The following is a 17,304-nucleotide window of genomic DNA, read 5'->3' on the forward strand; positions in this document are numbered from 1 at the left end:
ACACACACACACACACACACACACACACACACACACACACACACACACACACACACACACACACACACACACACACACACACACACACGGATTTCCTCAGTGGCAATAAAAAGCGCTTTTGCCTGGCAACTGACACAATAAAAGTCCTCTCTTCCTCTGGCTGGATGTCTGCTCGCTCCCCTGGGCTTCTACAAAACACTGCACACCCCCAGCTGATCTGGCACTGGAGACGGATGGACGGGTAAGTGAGAGTGAGTGAGTGATGGCGGTTCTGTGGGAGAGGAGGGAAGTCGCGTTGAGAGATGGGGGATCCTGTACAGTCTCACCCGAGGGTGGGCAGAGGCCCCCAGACAACAACAGCTGCCCCCATTCTGGCGGCACAGAACAAAAACCGGGCTCCCTCTGTACCCCTGGCGTCCGGGCCACCCAGCCTGCCGAGGGGGAGAGCGCACCAGTCCCCCGAGCGCTCCCCTCAATCCTCCCCTCCCTTCCCGGTGCTGTTTGTTCAGCCAGGCAGATTAACGTGAAGCAGGGCCCAAACCATCCTGGACTAACTGCTTTCACCTGCGACCCACATTCGGACAAACAGGGTGGGGATAAAACCGTCTGCTAACAATGAAGTCAAATGACTGAAAAAGCAGAGGAAGCCCAGAGAACAGGGACACGCTGGAGCTTTGATCATCTGCTGGGAACGCTGGGACCATTGTTCTGCCTGAATGCCTGCACTGCCCTAGCACACTTGAGTGTGCATGCATGTGGGGATGTCGTATGTATTATTGTAACACAGTGCAGCTACTGCACATGTGAGACTCTGCCTTTCTTCTTTCTTATAAAAGCTTCGCCGGCTCACCCAGCCCCCGTGTCCAGACGCATTCCTTTCCCAGGAGACTCTGGAGGAGGAGAGCACATTAAGTGCATAACACCGCTCGTGAGCTTGTTCATGCCAAGCCTGAAAAGAGCACAGTGTTTCCTGTCTAGGCCAAAGTGGGTGAAAACCACAGTGTTGAGGAGTGTCCCAGTAGAGGGCAATGGCCCCAGCACACAGCGATGGAAGGTGTGAGGTCTCTAGTGAGTGGGGTGCTGTGGGGGGGGGGGGGGGGGGGGGGATGTTAGAGGAGACACTGGGCAGCTGGTGGCTCAACCGACAGACTGTTTGGTCTACAACAGGAGAGTCCAGGTGCTGCCAAGCTGAGTGAAGAGGAAGTTGGTCTGTGTGTGGGGCAGCTGGGGCCCAGGCCAGACAGTCTGAGCGCTTTTACCTCGTGGGCGTCACACTCAAAACACTCATTTCAAGTTCAGTGTCACTACTGGCATATTTTTATTACAACATCTGCTTAATGTCTTTTTGTGTACAGTAAAGGTTTTTCTCCTCCATATAGATTTGATATTTTAACACGTTATATTTTTCTCTCTTTGTATTTTATAAGGACTCCCAAAAAAACTTTTTTGAAATGTCCATGCAGTTTCCTGCATTCGCTGGTACTTGAGCATCTGGGCTGAAGGTACAGAAACACGGAGAGGAGGCACACGTCCAGGCGCCATTTTGTGTCCGTGGGCACCGGCTGCTGTGCCAGGTAGTATCAGTGAATTGACACGTCCGTGGGGAGCTGAGTCAAGCATCCGTGTCTGAGCTGAAATCTCAAAGTCATTGGCTCCGGAGTCCAGAGCAAGCGAGAGGGGATGGGATGAGGAGGGTGACAATGTGAGGATGGAAAAAATATAGTGATGGTTGAGTTGGTCTCGACTTGACCCAACTCCTGTCTGTGAAGCAGCTGTTTGTTCAGTAAAAACTATAAATTAAATCATACATGCCCCAAAATCTTTAAATACTGTTTTAAGAGAGGAGAGGAAGCAAAAGAAAGAATAATAAAAAAAACACACCATAAAACTTTTCTTTTAAGTGATGTTAAATTACAAAAACAAAAGTCAGTCCTACACTGAAATAATAAGGGGGGAGAATGAGATGCACAACTTAAAAAACAGCCTGAGGAGATGTGAAGCTCCGTTCTGCTTCAGGCTGATTTGTGTCTGTAGAGTTGGTGGGTGATGGCGAAGAGGAATGAGGGAGGGAAGGAGGCGCCTGGAGGGGTGGCAGTTACTTTTGGCCAGACGCTGGGGCCTCCGAGATGGAGGAAGAAGAGGAGGAGGAGGGCGGGGAGTGGGCGCTAGGGGGTCCGGTGGAAGGGGTGAGAGGAGGAGAGGGGCTGCCTCCCACAGTGCCAGACCGGGCCATCTGCTGCCTGAGTTGGGCGATCGTGCGCTCCAGCTTCTCCCGAGCCTCCCGCTCCCGGCGCAGCTCCTCCTGCAGCTCCTGGCGATCCGCCTCCGCCCGCTCCAGCCTCTGACGAAGCTCCGACAACTGAAGACACAGACAAGAAGACGATGTTTTGAAGACATATAGTCTAGTACATTATCACGTACAGCAAGCAGGTCACAGTGTTTATTCTCACACATTAACTACACAAAATAAAATTGAGAACATCCCACAGCACAAAACTTCATTAATCCTAATCTTAAATATGATGATGCATGATTGACATTACACAGACTTTTCTTTCTCAAACCCTTACTTTTAAAATGTGGTCTCTAAAATGTCAGGGAATTGTGAAAAAGTCAAACCAATTGCACAAATTACAAAGATATTTAGTTTACAATCCCTGAAGAAGACATGAAGCTCCAAATTCACCAAAAGCTGTAAATAAAAAAACTTGAATTTTATCACATTATAATTTAATATTATAATATTTATAATATTACTTAATTATGAGTTTGAATTTATTATAATAATCGACTAATTGTTGCAGTCTAAAACTAGAAACAACAATCAAGTGTGATCACGAAACAGAGCCCACACAACATCAGACGTAAAGATAGTAGCTGCAAAAGTAGTTTGCCAGCGAGCTATCTCAACAGACTGTGCAAAGTACAGCAGATAGGCTATCTACACGTGTTGCACTATATGTTGTGTGTGTCAAAATGCAGAGAAGACGTTAACCCTCAGTGCCTCCTGCTCTCTCAGTCGTCAGTGGTCACTTTTTGATGGTCAGACATAAACTCGGACTCAACCTTGATTACAGCAGCTCACTGTCACGACCAATTTGCGGTTGCCACACAAGTCATTGCCAGTTATATTGAAGATTCTTAAATTATGTCAAGACAAGAAAATGAATTTCCCAACCGCGAAGACAAGAATGCGTCCGAGGTGCCATGACACTAGTTACTTTGAAATATATTACATTACAAATGACTTGTTTAAGTTTTTAGTGAAACAGCTCGTATCAGTCTCACGAAAACACATGCGCACCCCCTCTCCTAACTGGCACTCAGCCTGGTGTTGAAGCCAAGGGGAGCGGGGCAGGAGGAGCCGGAGCTTCAATAGCAGACAGGAGGGGGATAGTGCAGCTCTGAGCTCAGGCCAACATAACATAATCTATCTCAAGATTAGGTCTAGTGGAAACCTAAACAAAGGCCTTGAATGTTCATGTGTGTGTGTGCAGTCCCGCTTTTGACTCACACAGAGCATACATGCACACAAAATGAGTCAGTCAGGAAACACTCAATCACAGAAACAGCTTGTCCAAACCTTGAGTCTCGAAGTTTGGGTAGAAAACATTCTCTGCTGCTGTTAGAGGAAATATGTGGGAGATGACTATGTGAGAATGTTTTTTGGCCACTATCTGGTGGGAACATTTTAAAGAGAGAGAGAGAGTGCTGATATGCAATTTTGGGAACGATCGAGGATCAAGGATTAAAGGGCAAATTCTTATATGTTCACGGTGAAAATCTGAAGTGCATTAACTTAATTTAAATGTTTTGTAAACAAGTAGAAATACAGTGTGCTGCAGCTGCACTGATGCCCCTTTTCTTTGAATTTGATTCCAACTGAAGCATAGCATTGTACCATCTGAGATCAAATGTTAAGTGATGCAAGCTAGTGTGTGTACTGCATCATTCAGACTGTTTCTGATGCCAGGATTGGTTCTCCTCTCAGCCCGTACCTGTGCGGTGTAGTGGGCCTCTTGTTGGCGCTGGACCCCCATTTCGCAGGCGCAGGCCTGCTGTCGGAGCTGCTCCAGACGGGTCTCCAGCTCCAGCTGTTCCTGGCGGGCCTGGTTGAGCTGCCGCGCCTGCTCACTGTGCACCGCCTCCAGCTCGCTGCGAAGCTCCCGCTGCTCGGCGCTCAGCTCCCGTAACCTCGCTGCCTCGCCCCCGCGTACCGCCTCCAGCTCCTGAAGGCACAAAGACTAAGTCAAGGGAAATAATAACAATCATGTGATACTTCACTGACCTCTGTAGGGGAAATTGCTTTACAGTTCTGCCCCTCCACAGGGAGACATGTCATAATACCCCAAGGGGCTTGAATAGAGGGGTTTCACATTCCATATGTCCAAACTGAAATTGAACTTAAGTGTTTTAATAACAAAACAATATGTTATAATTAGTGAAACCTTGTTTTTTAGATTAACTGTGGTTCTGACTTGTTTTTAAAATGGTAGAACCATCATGTGGTGGGAGGGAAACATGAAGGGGTCGGTGGGAGGTGAACATCACCTCCACATCCACTTCAAGGACACTTTTAACAGGCGAGGACAGTTAGGTTCTAGTTTATCTTGGGCTCATTTATCTTCGTCTTTGTTCTTTCCAACCACCAACTCACCAATTCCAGCTGCAGCTGCTTGTGCAGGGTGGAGTTCAGCTTCTCCTGCTGCCTGCTGTACATCTGCATGATCTCCACAACAATCCTGTCCTTGTCGTCCTCCAGCCCCCCCACCACCACTGCAGCGCCGCTTGTGGCAGAGCCTGTGTCCTTAGCCACTACTTCCGATACCGGGCGTCAACAACGACGCAGGAGGAGGAGGAGGAGGAGGAGGGGTGTGGGCGGGGGTGTGGGAGGCTTTCTTGCAGCTCGGGCTGCTTGTCTCCATGGAAACTGCCTGGGCTTGGCATTCCCGCTCGGTGGCCGAGGCAGCAGCGGCATGTTGGGATTTGGCCTCCTCGGCGCCAGCAGCGACAGGGGGCGACGCGTGAAGATCTGAGGAGGGAGGAAGAGGAGGATGAAGGAAGAAGTTAAAAAAAATAAATAAATAAATAAATACAAAAAGAATAGGAGGTGGTTGAAAGACAGGAAGTGCGAGCCGAGCTGGCGCACACTACCGCCTACGTTTAGTAACACCCTCGCACAACCTCACAGAAGCTCACACCTCTTTTTCAGCGTTAACACACATGCAAGCACAAGCACGGCAACAGCCGAAGAACCAAACACTCACCCACCAATTCTGTGTGTGTGTGTGCGCGCGTGTATATGTGTGTGTCCTCAGACACAGAGAGAGAGAAAAGAGAGGAATAAAGGGTCTTGTGTGGGAGCTTCGCTGTTCTGTATGGGCTCCTTCAAACTCTGACTTGTTTCCTCACTGTGGCCTTTAAGGTGCACATCACAAGTAACGGATCAAACGGGCCATGTCACACTTCCAAACACAAAGACACGTGCACAGATGCTGCAGCGAGGCATGTGTCGGCCAGTGAGCTCACAGACAGAAAGAGAAGCAGAAATAGTGTCAGGGAGAGAGAGCACGAGAACAGTGGGTTGTTTACCAGAATAATGTATTCATACAGTATGTGTGTGTGACAGGAAACAGCATGCTCTGTACACAGCCTGTCTGGCACTGGAGAGGACACTCATTTACTGACTGAAGGTGGCTTTCATATGTACATACACACACTAACAAATACAGGCTCGCAAACATGATCTGCAAAGCACACACACGCACGCACACGCGCATGATAGTAGAAGCAGACAAATAGCAGGAGTGAGTCATTTGGTTGTGGATCAAATGGAAAAAAACAGGAGAGGGGGGGGCGCACAACAGAAAAAGTGAAAGGCCCACAGATTGAGAGAGGAAAAAAGAGAAAGAAGAGGAGGAGGAGGATGATGACGATGAGGGGGAGACGGAGGAGTATGAGGAGGAGGAGATGGGGGAAGTGACAGCAGACTGAGAGGGAGGTGGTGATCAAGGCAGCCAGAGAAGAAAGAGGCATGGAGGGATGGATGGATGTATGGAAGAGGAAGTGGAGACAGCAGCCAGGAAAAGAGAAAGAGAAAGATAGAGATAGAGATAGAGATAAAGATAGAGATAGAGCGCGAGAGCGAGAGCCTGGCAGTCAGACGTGGCGTAATAATGGCAGACGAACACTACTGCTGTGATTCACCCTCTCCCTCTCTCCCTCCACACACACCTCTTATTGATGCAGCTTTAATATACACACTTTAATGTGCACATAAAAACACAGTACAGAGAGGAGGTCGCTGCCTTTTCACCCCTCTTGCTCAAACGTGAGGTTCCCCTCGAGTCTTTATGTGAAGGTCAATGCATGATTATGTGTGTCGCTGCAGGCTGCAATGTTACGCATGTGTGTGTGTGTGTTGGACGGTGGTTGTATGTTTACAGTAAGCACGTGTCAGCTCTTCCACTGTGCTACATGTACATGATCTGCATGTCTCTTCTGGTCATGGTGTATGTACGGAAATTGCCCGGACTTGCTGCATGTGCATGCGTGATGTATTTATAGTCGACATGTGTCAGCCATGTTTGTGTGTCTGTACGGTCAGTATGTACATTACAATACAAACCCACACAGGGTTGATATCCTTTGTCAGGCTGTTGTCTCCAAAGTGAAGGATGAACTTCCACACCCTGAATAAATGTGTTTTATCGTTTTAGTACTGTTACTATTTGAACTCATTATTTTACTCATTCATCATCGGATTCATTTGTAAATTTCTGGGGTTAAAAGAAACAACCCACATTTTGGGAACACTTAACTCACACCCCCTCCCCTATGTATATTTATAAGCTAGTTTTTCTTCTACGTTAGTTTTTTTCCTTAATCACATTCATTGTGATGTTTTCACACTACAAATCACACAAAGATGATTTTACTTGACACCTCATACCAGGAAATCTAGCCACCTAACCACTGTGGTTCAAAAGCCAACGATTTAATGGATAAATAGGAGGTAATTTGATTTCATCACGTCATTTTGATATGGAGTCTGCATTTGTATGGTTTAGTGTATATGTTTGGAATTTTGTATGGAAGGGATAAGGGCTTTCTGTGTGTGTCTCTGTTTAGTAGTGTGTGTATCATTACTGACCCATGGGTGGCTCGTCGTGGCCCAGCACTCTGTGGCTGTAGTGGTGTTTCAGCAGCGCTCCAAGCATCTCCTGGCTCATCTCCGCCTCCTGCTGCAGAGACACGTTGGGAGCCACCATCTTATCGTATGTGTACAGGTAGTAACTGGGAGAGAGAAGCAGATAAAGAAAAGACGTTTAAACACTGAACTGGTTTAACATGTAGATAAATCTTTACAATTTTTACACAAGATACTGAACGTGCAATAGCACTGAAACGTCAATTTTTTAAAGACCTGGCTTCCCTTCATCACACAAAAGGTGGGGTATCCTGCTGATAACGTACAATCTGAAACAAGCATGTGTTTTGTCTTGGTTTTTCTAGTCATGATTGCAGCAGTGTCACCTTTCACATACTTCTGCGAGTTTGCCGTAAAGACCATAAAATGTTACGAGTTATGGACTTTACAATGCTGATGTACATTAAGCAACAAATATGACCGCAATAACTCATCAGTGAAAACACGGAATCAGAGCAATAAAAGGAGGTATGTCTGTGAAGGGTTTAGCCTGAAGTAAGTGCAGCATCTGAAGACAAGAGCTGAAAACACAGTGCGGAATATGGATATTTCTTATCATGTGTTTACAGGGTATCAGCCTAAACACACCTTCAGCTTATCACACATGTCCAGGTAGTGGGTACAACTGAGAGAGAGATAGTGCCTGGAGATGCACTGAAGCCACTGAGCAAACACTATCTGTCCATTCCTAGCTGCATGGTGGGAAGAGAGGAGGCGAGGAGAGAAGAGTGAAGAGAAGAGGAGAAGAGAGGAGAAGAAGCTTTGAACCCCTCCCCCCACAGCAGTCCCCTCCAGACAGAGCTGAGGCTGGGGCTGTGAACTAGGTTAAGCATGACAGCTCAGTGGGGCTCTGCCGGAAAAACTACAGCACTACCAACCAAGTCAGCCTTGCTCCCTCTGCTCTGGATGGAAATAAGCGCTGCCTGTTCGCCTGAATGACGATCTGAAACTCATTCACATGAAACGCCAAAGATGTGATTGAATAATGTAAGCATGGCTCCTATTTGACATGTGTGGTGCTAATGGATGTTGGTACAAATAGGACGTTAAGTGCTGTGGGTGTCTAGCAGGACGTTTCATTACTACTAAAGCTGCAATGCAGAAACACATGCTCCAAACTGCTCTGTGCAAGCCACGACTGGTTTGAGATGCGTTGCCGTCCGGTAATGCCGGAGGTGACCAGATATATAAATCCTGCCATTTAGTCTGGCCCATGGTCAGTATGTCAAGCGGTCACGTGTAGTTATGGCGCCGTAAACCATCTAATTCCACCTTTTAATCTGAGTCAGATTACGGTGTGCGCTATCAGAGCACCATGCCCAAACACAGACTGGTGTGGTCTGGGGGGGGGGAGGAAAAGAGGACCCGAGGAGGAGGAGGGAGGGAGATGAGAAGCTCATGTGATGAAGGACAGAGGACAAAGAGGGAACTGAGCAAGAAATTTTGGATGGGAACTTCATTTACTAAAAAAGAAACTGAGAGAAAGTCAAAATGAAACCTGATGCGACTTGGCAACTAACACAAACCACACAGTTTGGCACAGTTCACCTCCTCATAATGCACAGTTTAAAGAAACTAGAGCTTTTAATGTTCTCCAGGAAAACACACTTCTAAATCCTGACTTTAAACAACAATCTCATTAAACCACTTAGAAGCCAAACGTCTGTTGAAAAATCCTATTCTGACAACAAAATCTGTGAACACCTATTTTGATAATCAGGTAATTGTTTCACTTATTTTTCATATCTGAACGTAAATGGAATATGTGATAATGTTATGACAAGATAAACAGACTCGTAAATTATTTTGTCACTATTTCTAACAATCCATACACTAAACGATTAATCAGGTCAAACAATTAGTTATTTAACCAATAAGTTGATCGACAGAAAATTTATTTGAATGTCAGACAAAACATTATGTCAGACATGTGAGGATTTCAGTTCAAACTTTGGGAACATGTGCCGGTCTTTTTTCCTTTTTAATAACCTGCACATCAATCCTTTATTTAAAAAAAAAAAAAATGTCAACCCTAAGATGGTGTATATGGGCTGTTTAATCAAGGTTAATATGATGTAGTACCTGGGATGGACCAGGCTGGGGTGTTCTGGCTCCTCCTTAATGTCCGAGAAAAGACGGTTGAAGACCAAAGCAGGTGGAGATGTTTTTCCCTGTGGAAAACAAAAAACACACGCATATAAATATGATACAACACCGCAACATATTGTCTTTTTTAGCTTTTGTGTTGCAGCCACAAAGACACACAATGGCAGCTCATCCATCTACATTTATTGATCTTTGCATACAATTTTTCAGTTGAATGGGTGAATTATCACAATGGCAATCAGATGCATGGCCGTGGAGAGAGAAACAGCAGGAGGAGATGGGAATGTGCTGTACTGCACATGGCACTCTCAGTGCCATAATCTAATAAAGCTAATATATGCATGCATACATGTGGATAAGGGATCATCCATCAGGCATCAGATGAGAGAGTGTGTGTGCGTGTGTGTTGCAGAAAAAAGATCATGATCACAATCATGATGAAGAGCTTCTTTCCTCATGTGTGAATGTAAAGTCTGTGTGTGTGTGTGTGTGTGTGTGTGTGTGTGTGTGTGTGTGTGTGTGTGTGTGTGTGTGTGTAGTGAAAGGGGGTGGGGGGTGGAGAGCAGAGCTTTTCAGCAACCGTGTGTGTGTATTCCTGGCCAGTCAGAGAGCAGAAGTGTGCCGCTATGAATGGGTGAACAGGGGGTGTGTCTGTCAGCGGGGGCAGGGGTGGTGACCCTGAGAGCTGACCTGTGTGTAGAGGAGGGGGAGGGGGGGGAGGAGTGGATGCTGGAGCAGTAGGAGGTGATGGAGAGACGGATGGATGGATGTGTGTGGGTGGGTGGGGAGGAAGTGAAGACTGACCTTTCTCGCAGGGTAGGCATTGGCCATCTTGCCACTGGGTGAGCACAGGTCTGCAGAGGATTTCCTCACCTGGCTCTCCTCCTCCTCCACAGCCTTCTGAAACACATGGAGAGAGGGGGGGGCGAGTTAAACAGATGGACAAACACACTCCAAAACTGACAGTAAGGAGGTAGCACAGGAGACATTGGTAAGAATACGTTGAACAATTAAAATGATGCACACTCTTGTCAGGCAGCATGGGAACGAGAGGAAAGAATTGGAGGGGGGGGGGGGGAGGCACCATGGTCACTAAGGGGAAAGATGGAGACAAATGCCATTAAAAGAATAGGAAATAGAGACAAATGGCATCCAAGAGGTAAAAAAAATGAAGACAAATGGGGAGAGATGCAGCGTAAACCGGCCGTGATACAGCATCGGAGAGGACGAAAGTGGCAGGGAGATGGATGAGTAAAGAGTAGTGACTGCTCAGGAAGGTCTATGAATGAAATACAAGAGAAGCTGTGCTGATAAGTCAACATGGCTACTACATGGCCTGTCATTAAGTGCTTGTGTGCATGTGATTCATCGTTACACATACAGCGTATTTGGAGTGCTGTTCTCGTGAAGATGCATTCTATGTATGTGAGTGTTGACTGTTTTTATAATTAAGTGTGTCAGCTTCGTAGCCCGTGAGCCATGTGTGTTCGAATAAATACTGCTGGTTACTGCGTGTAGTTGTGCGACTGTTCGTGGCTAAATGTGTGTGTTTTTTTTTGCAAATCCAGGACACGCTCAGCGAGAGGCCACGAGCTGATGGAGTTGATGCTTATCTGTGGCAGACAGGCCTGACACTACACACAGGCTGCCTGCAGTTAGCGTGCACACACACACACACACACACACACACACCCACAACCAAACTGACATGTAGCACAGGCACCAGTGGAACCAGAGGAACCAAATCGCAACATGAACAGCCAGGTAGACCACAGCAACAGAAAGAGAAGTGATGGAGAAGGGGGGTGTAGAGAGGAGAGAGAACGTGGGAGGAAAGGGGGATGCAGGAGTTAAGAGGGCAGAGGAAGAGAGGGATTCCAATGAGGAGAAAAGTGCAAAGGCGGAGAGCCGAACGGAGGGAGAAAGAGAGATAGAGGTTGTAGAAAGCATCAATAATTGACTTACTAGCCTTTAAAAGCTGGTAAGATGACTGCACACACGCACAGTCGGACAGTGAATAACAGACGGCCTTTCATCAGCTGGACTAAAGGATTTTCATCTGTGCTATATTTTCTAAGAGACACCATCTTTAGCAGAGATAAACAGCCACAGAACAAATTATTGTGGCAACGTGGTATCACCCACCTAATGTTCATGTTATCTCCTAAAACCACCACACACAAAACATGCACATCACACATCCACAAGTTTCTCTACTGTTAATAAAAACACAAGTAATTTATTAAGAATAAAACCAAATATTCACTGGTAGCTGCTCCTAAAATGTAAGGATTTGTTGCATTCCTCTGTTTTCTATCATTCACCGTGGGCATATTTCACAGACTGAAAGATTCTCTGCACGTTTCGGTTTCTGTAGCCCGTGACAAAAACAACTACTACCACTGATTTGTGAGCGTGTGAATTCATGTGTACTGTATGTAGGGGAAAGTCCCACATTTAAAAGGGCATAGAAGAATGAGCATGTGCATGCAAATGTAAAAGGCTCCAGCCATATGCGTAGCCAGGTGTGTCTCTGCGAGTGTGTGTACAGAAGGGGGCTTGTCCGCTTATGAGCGCTTGTGGTTGGTGTTTTTTCCTTTTTTCTCTCCAGAAGGCAGCACTGCAGCACAGAGGGGAGGGAGGGAGGTAGGGGGGAAGAGGGGAGACAGTTATGGGACGGGGCAGACACAGGAAAGGAGGGGACCGAGAGAGGAGAATTGACAGAAACAACAATAAACCCACTGCAGTGGTGTGGTGGAGGTGAGCTGGACCCTCGTCAGCTGGATTTCCTCCAATACCAAGGTTGTCTGAATGTGTGTGTGTGCCAGTGTGTATTGCCCCCTATGCACACCAACGCTCCAATGTGTCCCTCTCCCCTGCACAAGTGTGTGTGAGACAAACACAGACAGAGGCAGCGCACGCGGCCAAACTGACATTACCACCAGGTCGTCCAGGGGTCTTTTCATGTGCTTGACCCCACAACAGCAGATGTTGTGTTGAGGAGAGGACTGACAGCTCATTAAAAGGTGGGACTGTGTGCGTGTGTGTGTTGACGAACACATAACGTGTGCGTGTGTGTGTGTGCGTACATATAGACCATACATGTATGTGTGTTCCACTAATGGCTGCCTATATCTCTCCCTGTAATTCCTGCTTACCTGACAGTTGACAGCTTAACGCCCACCACCCACCCACCCCCGTTCGTTATTCCTGCTGCTCTACACTCTCTATTCCTTAATGAATGTCTGCGGGTGCAAACGCTTGCACATTTTCACACAACTGTTTTCCTGCCCATCTCTCTCTCTCTCTCTCGTCCATTCCACCTCCCCACCCCCCAATGTGCTTTATTAACGCACACCATGCTGCGACTGAGGCCTAATCTGCAGTAATGAACCACCTCTCTTATGTGGGTTGCCTCTGCGACACACAAACACATGCGCGCACACACTTACACACACACACACACTTAACCCCACAATGTCTCCAGTCCTTTGTCAGGCTGAAGCTTGCCTTATGACAATGTGGATTAGCATTCCACACACTCGCTCAGCTGAACTCTGCCCTGTTGTTCCTAATCACCAGCAGTCTGCCTGCCGCTGCACACACACACACACACACACACACACACACACACACACACACACACACACACACACACACACACACACACACACACACACACACACACACACACACACACACACACACACACACACACACACACACACACACAGCCATGTGAACTTTGTGACCCATTTCTGGAGCCTCGGTTAGGTCCCCCGACCATTAGCACACATGACATTTCTCCAGCCGATGCATTAATGGAGCAGAAAGTGTTTTTTTCCTTGTGTCTGTGTTGCCGGAGTGCTGTTAAATCCGACAATAACAAGCAGGCACTCATAAACGCAGACATGCGTGACCATACGTTAGCATACCGTACATACTGGACAAAGGCAGACAGTGAAGGCAATTCAGCAGCAGCCTTGTGTTTATACAAAGAGCTCCATCTGTGTTTCCCTCTGTAAAGCACTAACATCTTATTTACAACGCAAACACGTGTTGCCGGACATAGCTGGATATTTACATCTATGGGGCAATCGAAATGGAGGCAGACATTCACATGTGAGCTTCTCTTAACAGTAAACAAAACGAAATGTGTTGCTTTAAGCTTTACATTATGTTCATTTTGTCACTGCTCTGAGCATTAGATTTCATAATGTTCATAATTAGTGAAAGCGCATCATATGATCAATGAAGAGCTGGTCCGTCTCTTTCAGCGCCTGCCAGTCTCTAATGGTCCAAGCTCACAAGACATTTTTATCTTTTAGTGCGATTTATATGTATCGAAGCTGAAGGTAGACGTGCGCACACACAGCCACGCAGACTGCAAACAAGTCAGAGGTCAAGCTCTCTTCTTCCTCCCCTCTCCGTCTCCACTTCAGTCACGTGGACACTCCAGATGACTGCCGTCTCAGTGCGTGCATACACACACACACATTTACTCGTGGCTATAAATACACATCCTGTCTCCATACATGTATAATAAAACGCATACAAGGCTTGCCCCGCACCCCGCACACCCCACAACCCACACACACACACACACACACACACACACACACACACACACGATGCATTTTCCATTCAGCAAATCTTAGTTTTAAAAATGTAGGAGCAAAATGAAAACACATTCAGCAGAGTGATCAGTGAAAACAAACAACCCTTACAACTACTCATAAACGGAACATGAACCTCTTTGAGAACATTTTGGAGATACAAAAAGAGTTGAATTAATCAGTACACAAGTCCCTTTTTCAAGCAGAAGAAACAAATATTTTCTTTTAACGGCTTCTTAAATTTGGGTACTTTCTGCTTTTATCGTTTTTTTCAGGATATTCCGAAATTTTTGAGTCAAAACAACTCAACAATAAATTTAATTATCATTAGCTGCAGCCCTAAAATCATTATAAGTATCAGAGTGTTGTTGTTTTCAGCAGGAAGCATGAATTGATCAGAAGATATCATACAGAAATAACTGTAAAACCCTGCCCTGGATTTAAAACACGGTCACATACACCCACACCCACACACACACACACACAAAAACAACCTCAACTTGTCTCAACAAGCCTGATGGCAAATCTTATCTAGGGCACAATAAAGAGTGTGCAAGCCTTATTCTGACCTTTCATCCCAGAGCAGGCGGCCTGTGTTGGAGTGTAATTGTGTGTGTGTTATTAAAGTCTATTTAAAATCCCTTGAGTGCCCTTAAACATTAACACTGTTGTCTTCACATCTGCTGAAACGCTGGCGTCAGTGGTCGTGTATGAAAACTGAACCAAACCCCAGGCGATCACCACGGTCTCGTTTCGCGGGGCAGAAACAGAGGGGTTCAAAAAGAATAACTATGCCACCCATCCTCCCTCTTCCTTCTACTCCTCCCCCCCCTCCTGAGCCATTCATGCGCCTGGCATTCAAGAAGCGGAGGAAGAGGGCAAAGGAGAGCGGCAGGCAGCAGATGAGGATGGAGTAATGCAGCTCATTCTCATTTTTCCTCTCGCAGGAGGAAGTGAAACAGCCTTTATTTGGGTGCTTTTCATTCGCCCTCACACACACGGGGAGAAAAATAGGAACACACATACACAGACGCTCAGAGACAGCCAGTCACGCCCTGTCTGTTTCTAAACCACATCCTGCTCTGCTGCGGTCGTCAACTGTGTCAAAGATCAAGCTACAGATACGTAGATATATATACTTCCTGGACAACCATGCAACAACAAGATATTGAAGCTTCGTGGCTCCAAAGTTCATGTCGCAGTTAAGATCTGACATATAGACCTTGTGTCTTTCTTTGGGATGTGGTATTATATATTATATATCGCACCGACCCCCACGCAGACACTAGAGGCCTTGATATGGACGTCTTAAGCCAATGAGCTGCACTTTGTTTTAGCGGCCAAATCAATAAAAGCCCACAGGGGAAGCAGGCAGCAAAAGGGGAGGTTTTAAGTACTCTCATTAACTCAACACTGAAAAGAGAATGTAGATGTTCAGTTCTTGACTTGTTACCTGAGGGGAATACTTAGATCTTCAGTTGTAGTTGTGTATTAAGGAATAAAAGTTAAAAAGTCCTGTTTGTTTGCCCAAAACTGAGATATTACTCAACCGTTTCAAGACAAGAGGCAACAACCATTTCTTTTGTTCGGCCCAGACTTGACATATTCCTTACCGGATTGTTGATAAAACAGCAGGACACAGACGAGGACAGGTCTGACAGGTGGACAGTAAGACAAACAGGTGACAGAGGGAAACAGGGAAGTAAAGACAGAAGAAAAAAAAAAAGGTCGTGCAAAGACAACATGTAACTGTCTGTCTGTTTGTGCCTCCCCTCAGACACACACCTGTTCCTCCCTCTTTCCAAACACAACGAGAAAACAGCAGAGCTAGACAAGCACAGCGATAAGGATCAGCCAGACTAGTCATGCCAGAGTCTCTCACACACACACACACACACACACACACACACACACACACACACACACACACACACACACACACACACACACACACACACACACACACACACACACACACACACACACACACACACACACACACACACACACACACACACACACACACACACACACACACACACACACACAGAGAGAGAGAGAGAGAGAGATAAGGACAGGTTCCTTCCCAACTTGCTTTGGCTTCAGGCCTCGGGCACATTTTTGCGTCACATGGGCGATCTGTCTAGACAGTCATCACACGCACACACACACACAGAGCCTTTCCCCTCCCTACCAACGTGTTGAGCGCCTTCCTCTACAGCTACAGCTCCAGTCAGCCATTTTACAATCCACACAGCCTTGATAGCTACAGCCAGTGGAACTGAATGGAGAAACGGTTAATGGGAGTCTATGAGTGAAAATGAGGCAAGTTATAAAAGTGATGAAAGTGAGGAATCCCCCCTCTGTCCACCAAACCCAAGCTTCACCACAGACAGGCGTTTAATATGGAAACCAGCTACAGTATTCCTCTATGATCCTTTACATAAAAAGCAGCCTCTTTAAACTCTCTCGATCAATTTTTCTATTCATCTCCCCCCCCTCTCTCTCTCTCTCTCTCTCCCTCTCTTTGTCTCTCTATTCTGTTTCTCATGTTTCACAGTCAAATCCCAGGCGGACGCCTCTAGTCTATATTCACTGCAGTACGAGCAGGGCTGTAATAATGTTACCTCATGAATGGACAAATTGTCTAACTGGAATACACTAGAACACACAGTCTGAGGTAACCCCCCCCCCCCCACGTCTCACAAACACAAATCAACGGTAACAATTCTTTTTATTATCAATTGATCTGCCAGTTACATTTTCCATTGATCAGTTAATTGTTTAGGTTATGGATGGAGTCTGACAAAAATAGACCAAATGTCAATCGCAGTTCAATATGGCATCTCCAGGAGTCTTGTTTTGTCCGACCATCAGTCCAAAATCCAACAATACTAAATTAACTATCGAAGAGGTTTACGAAAACAAGCAAATGTAGACATTGGATTGGCTAAAACTAGGGCTTCATTTATCCTTTTTCCTTAATTAGTGAATACAATTAATTTCCTGTTCATTTCTCCAAAACATAGAATTCTTCTGCTACTGAGTATTATTGAGATTACTAAGCTTCTAGCTGCCATAATGATCATGGTGACAATTAGTGCAGATCGATTAGCTGGTCGACAGGAAATTAATCCAAAACAACTCTGATCATTAATAATTGAAGTCATTTATCGAGCTGAAATTTGGCTTTTATTCAGGCAGAATAAACTATACTGGTAACTTCATGAACAGAGTAAGTATATAGAAAAATAAGATAAATTTAGATCCGCTCATGCAGCTAGGATTTATGCTTCAGCCTTGTGAGAGATAAGCTCAGTGTGAAGGGTGAGAGATTTTAGATATCTGAAATTTCCTGTTTGTCCTCTCAGC

At 46.0% G+C, this 17,304-nt stretch overlaps 1 protein-coding gene across 1 annotated transcript in view; it reads right to left on the reverse strand.

Moving 5' to 3' along the window:
* Window positions 1-58: 58 nt before the first annotated feature.
* Window positions 59-17,304, reverse strand: part of skila (SKI-like proto-oncogene a) — a 31,577-nt gene continuing 14,331 nt past the window's right edge. The window contains 7 exon segments of the mRNA XM_034614694.1: window positions 59-2,359; window positions 3,999-4,229; window positions 4,658-4,813; window positions 4,815-5,032; window positions 7,154-7,296; window positions 9,293-9,381; window positions 10,121-10,216. Of these exon segments, the coding sequence (XP_034470585.1) occupies window positions 2,096-2,359; window positions 3,999-4,229; window positions 4,658-4,813; window positions 4,815-5,032; window positions 7,154-7,296; window positions 9,293-9,381; window positions 10,121-10,216 (1,197 nt within the window). The 3' untranslated portion in view covers window positions 59-2,095.

The sequence above is a fragment of the Hippoglossus hippoglossus genome, chromosome 17 (genome assembly GCF_009819705.1).
Source record: "Hippoglossus hippoglossus isolate fHipHip1 chromosome 17, fHipHip1.pri, whole genome shotgun sequence".
NCBI classification, from domain to species: domain Eukaryota; kingdom Metazoa; phylum Chordata; class Actinopteri; order Pleuronectiformes; family Pleuronectidae; genus Hippoglossus; species Hippoglossus hippoglossus.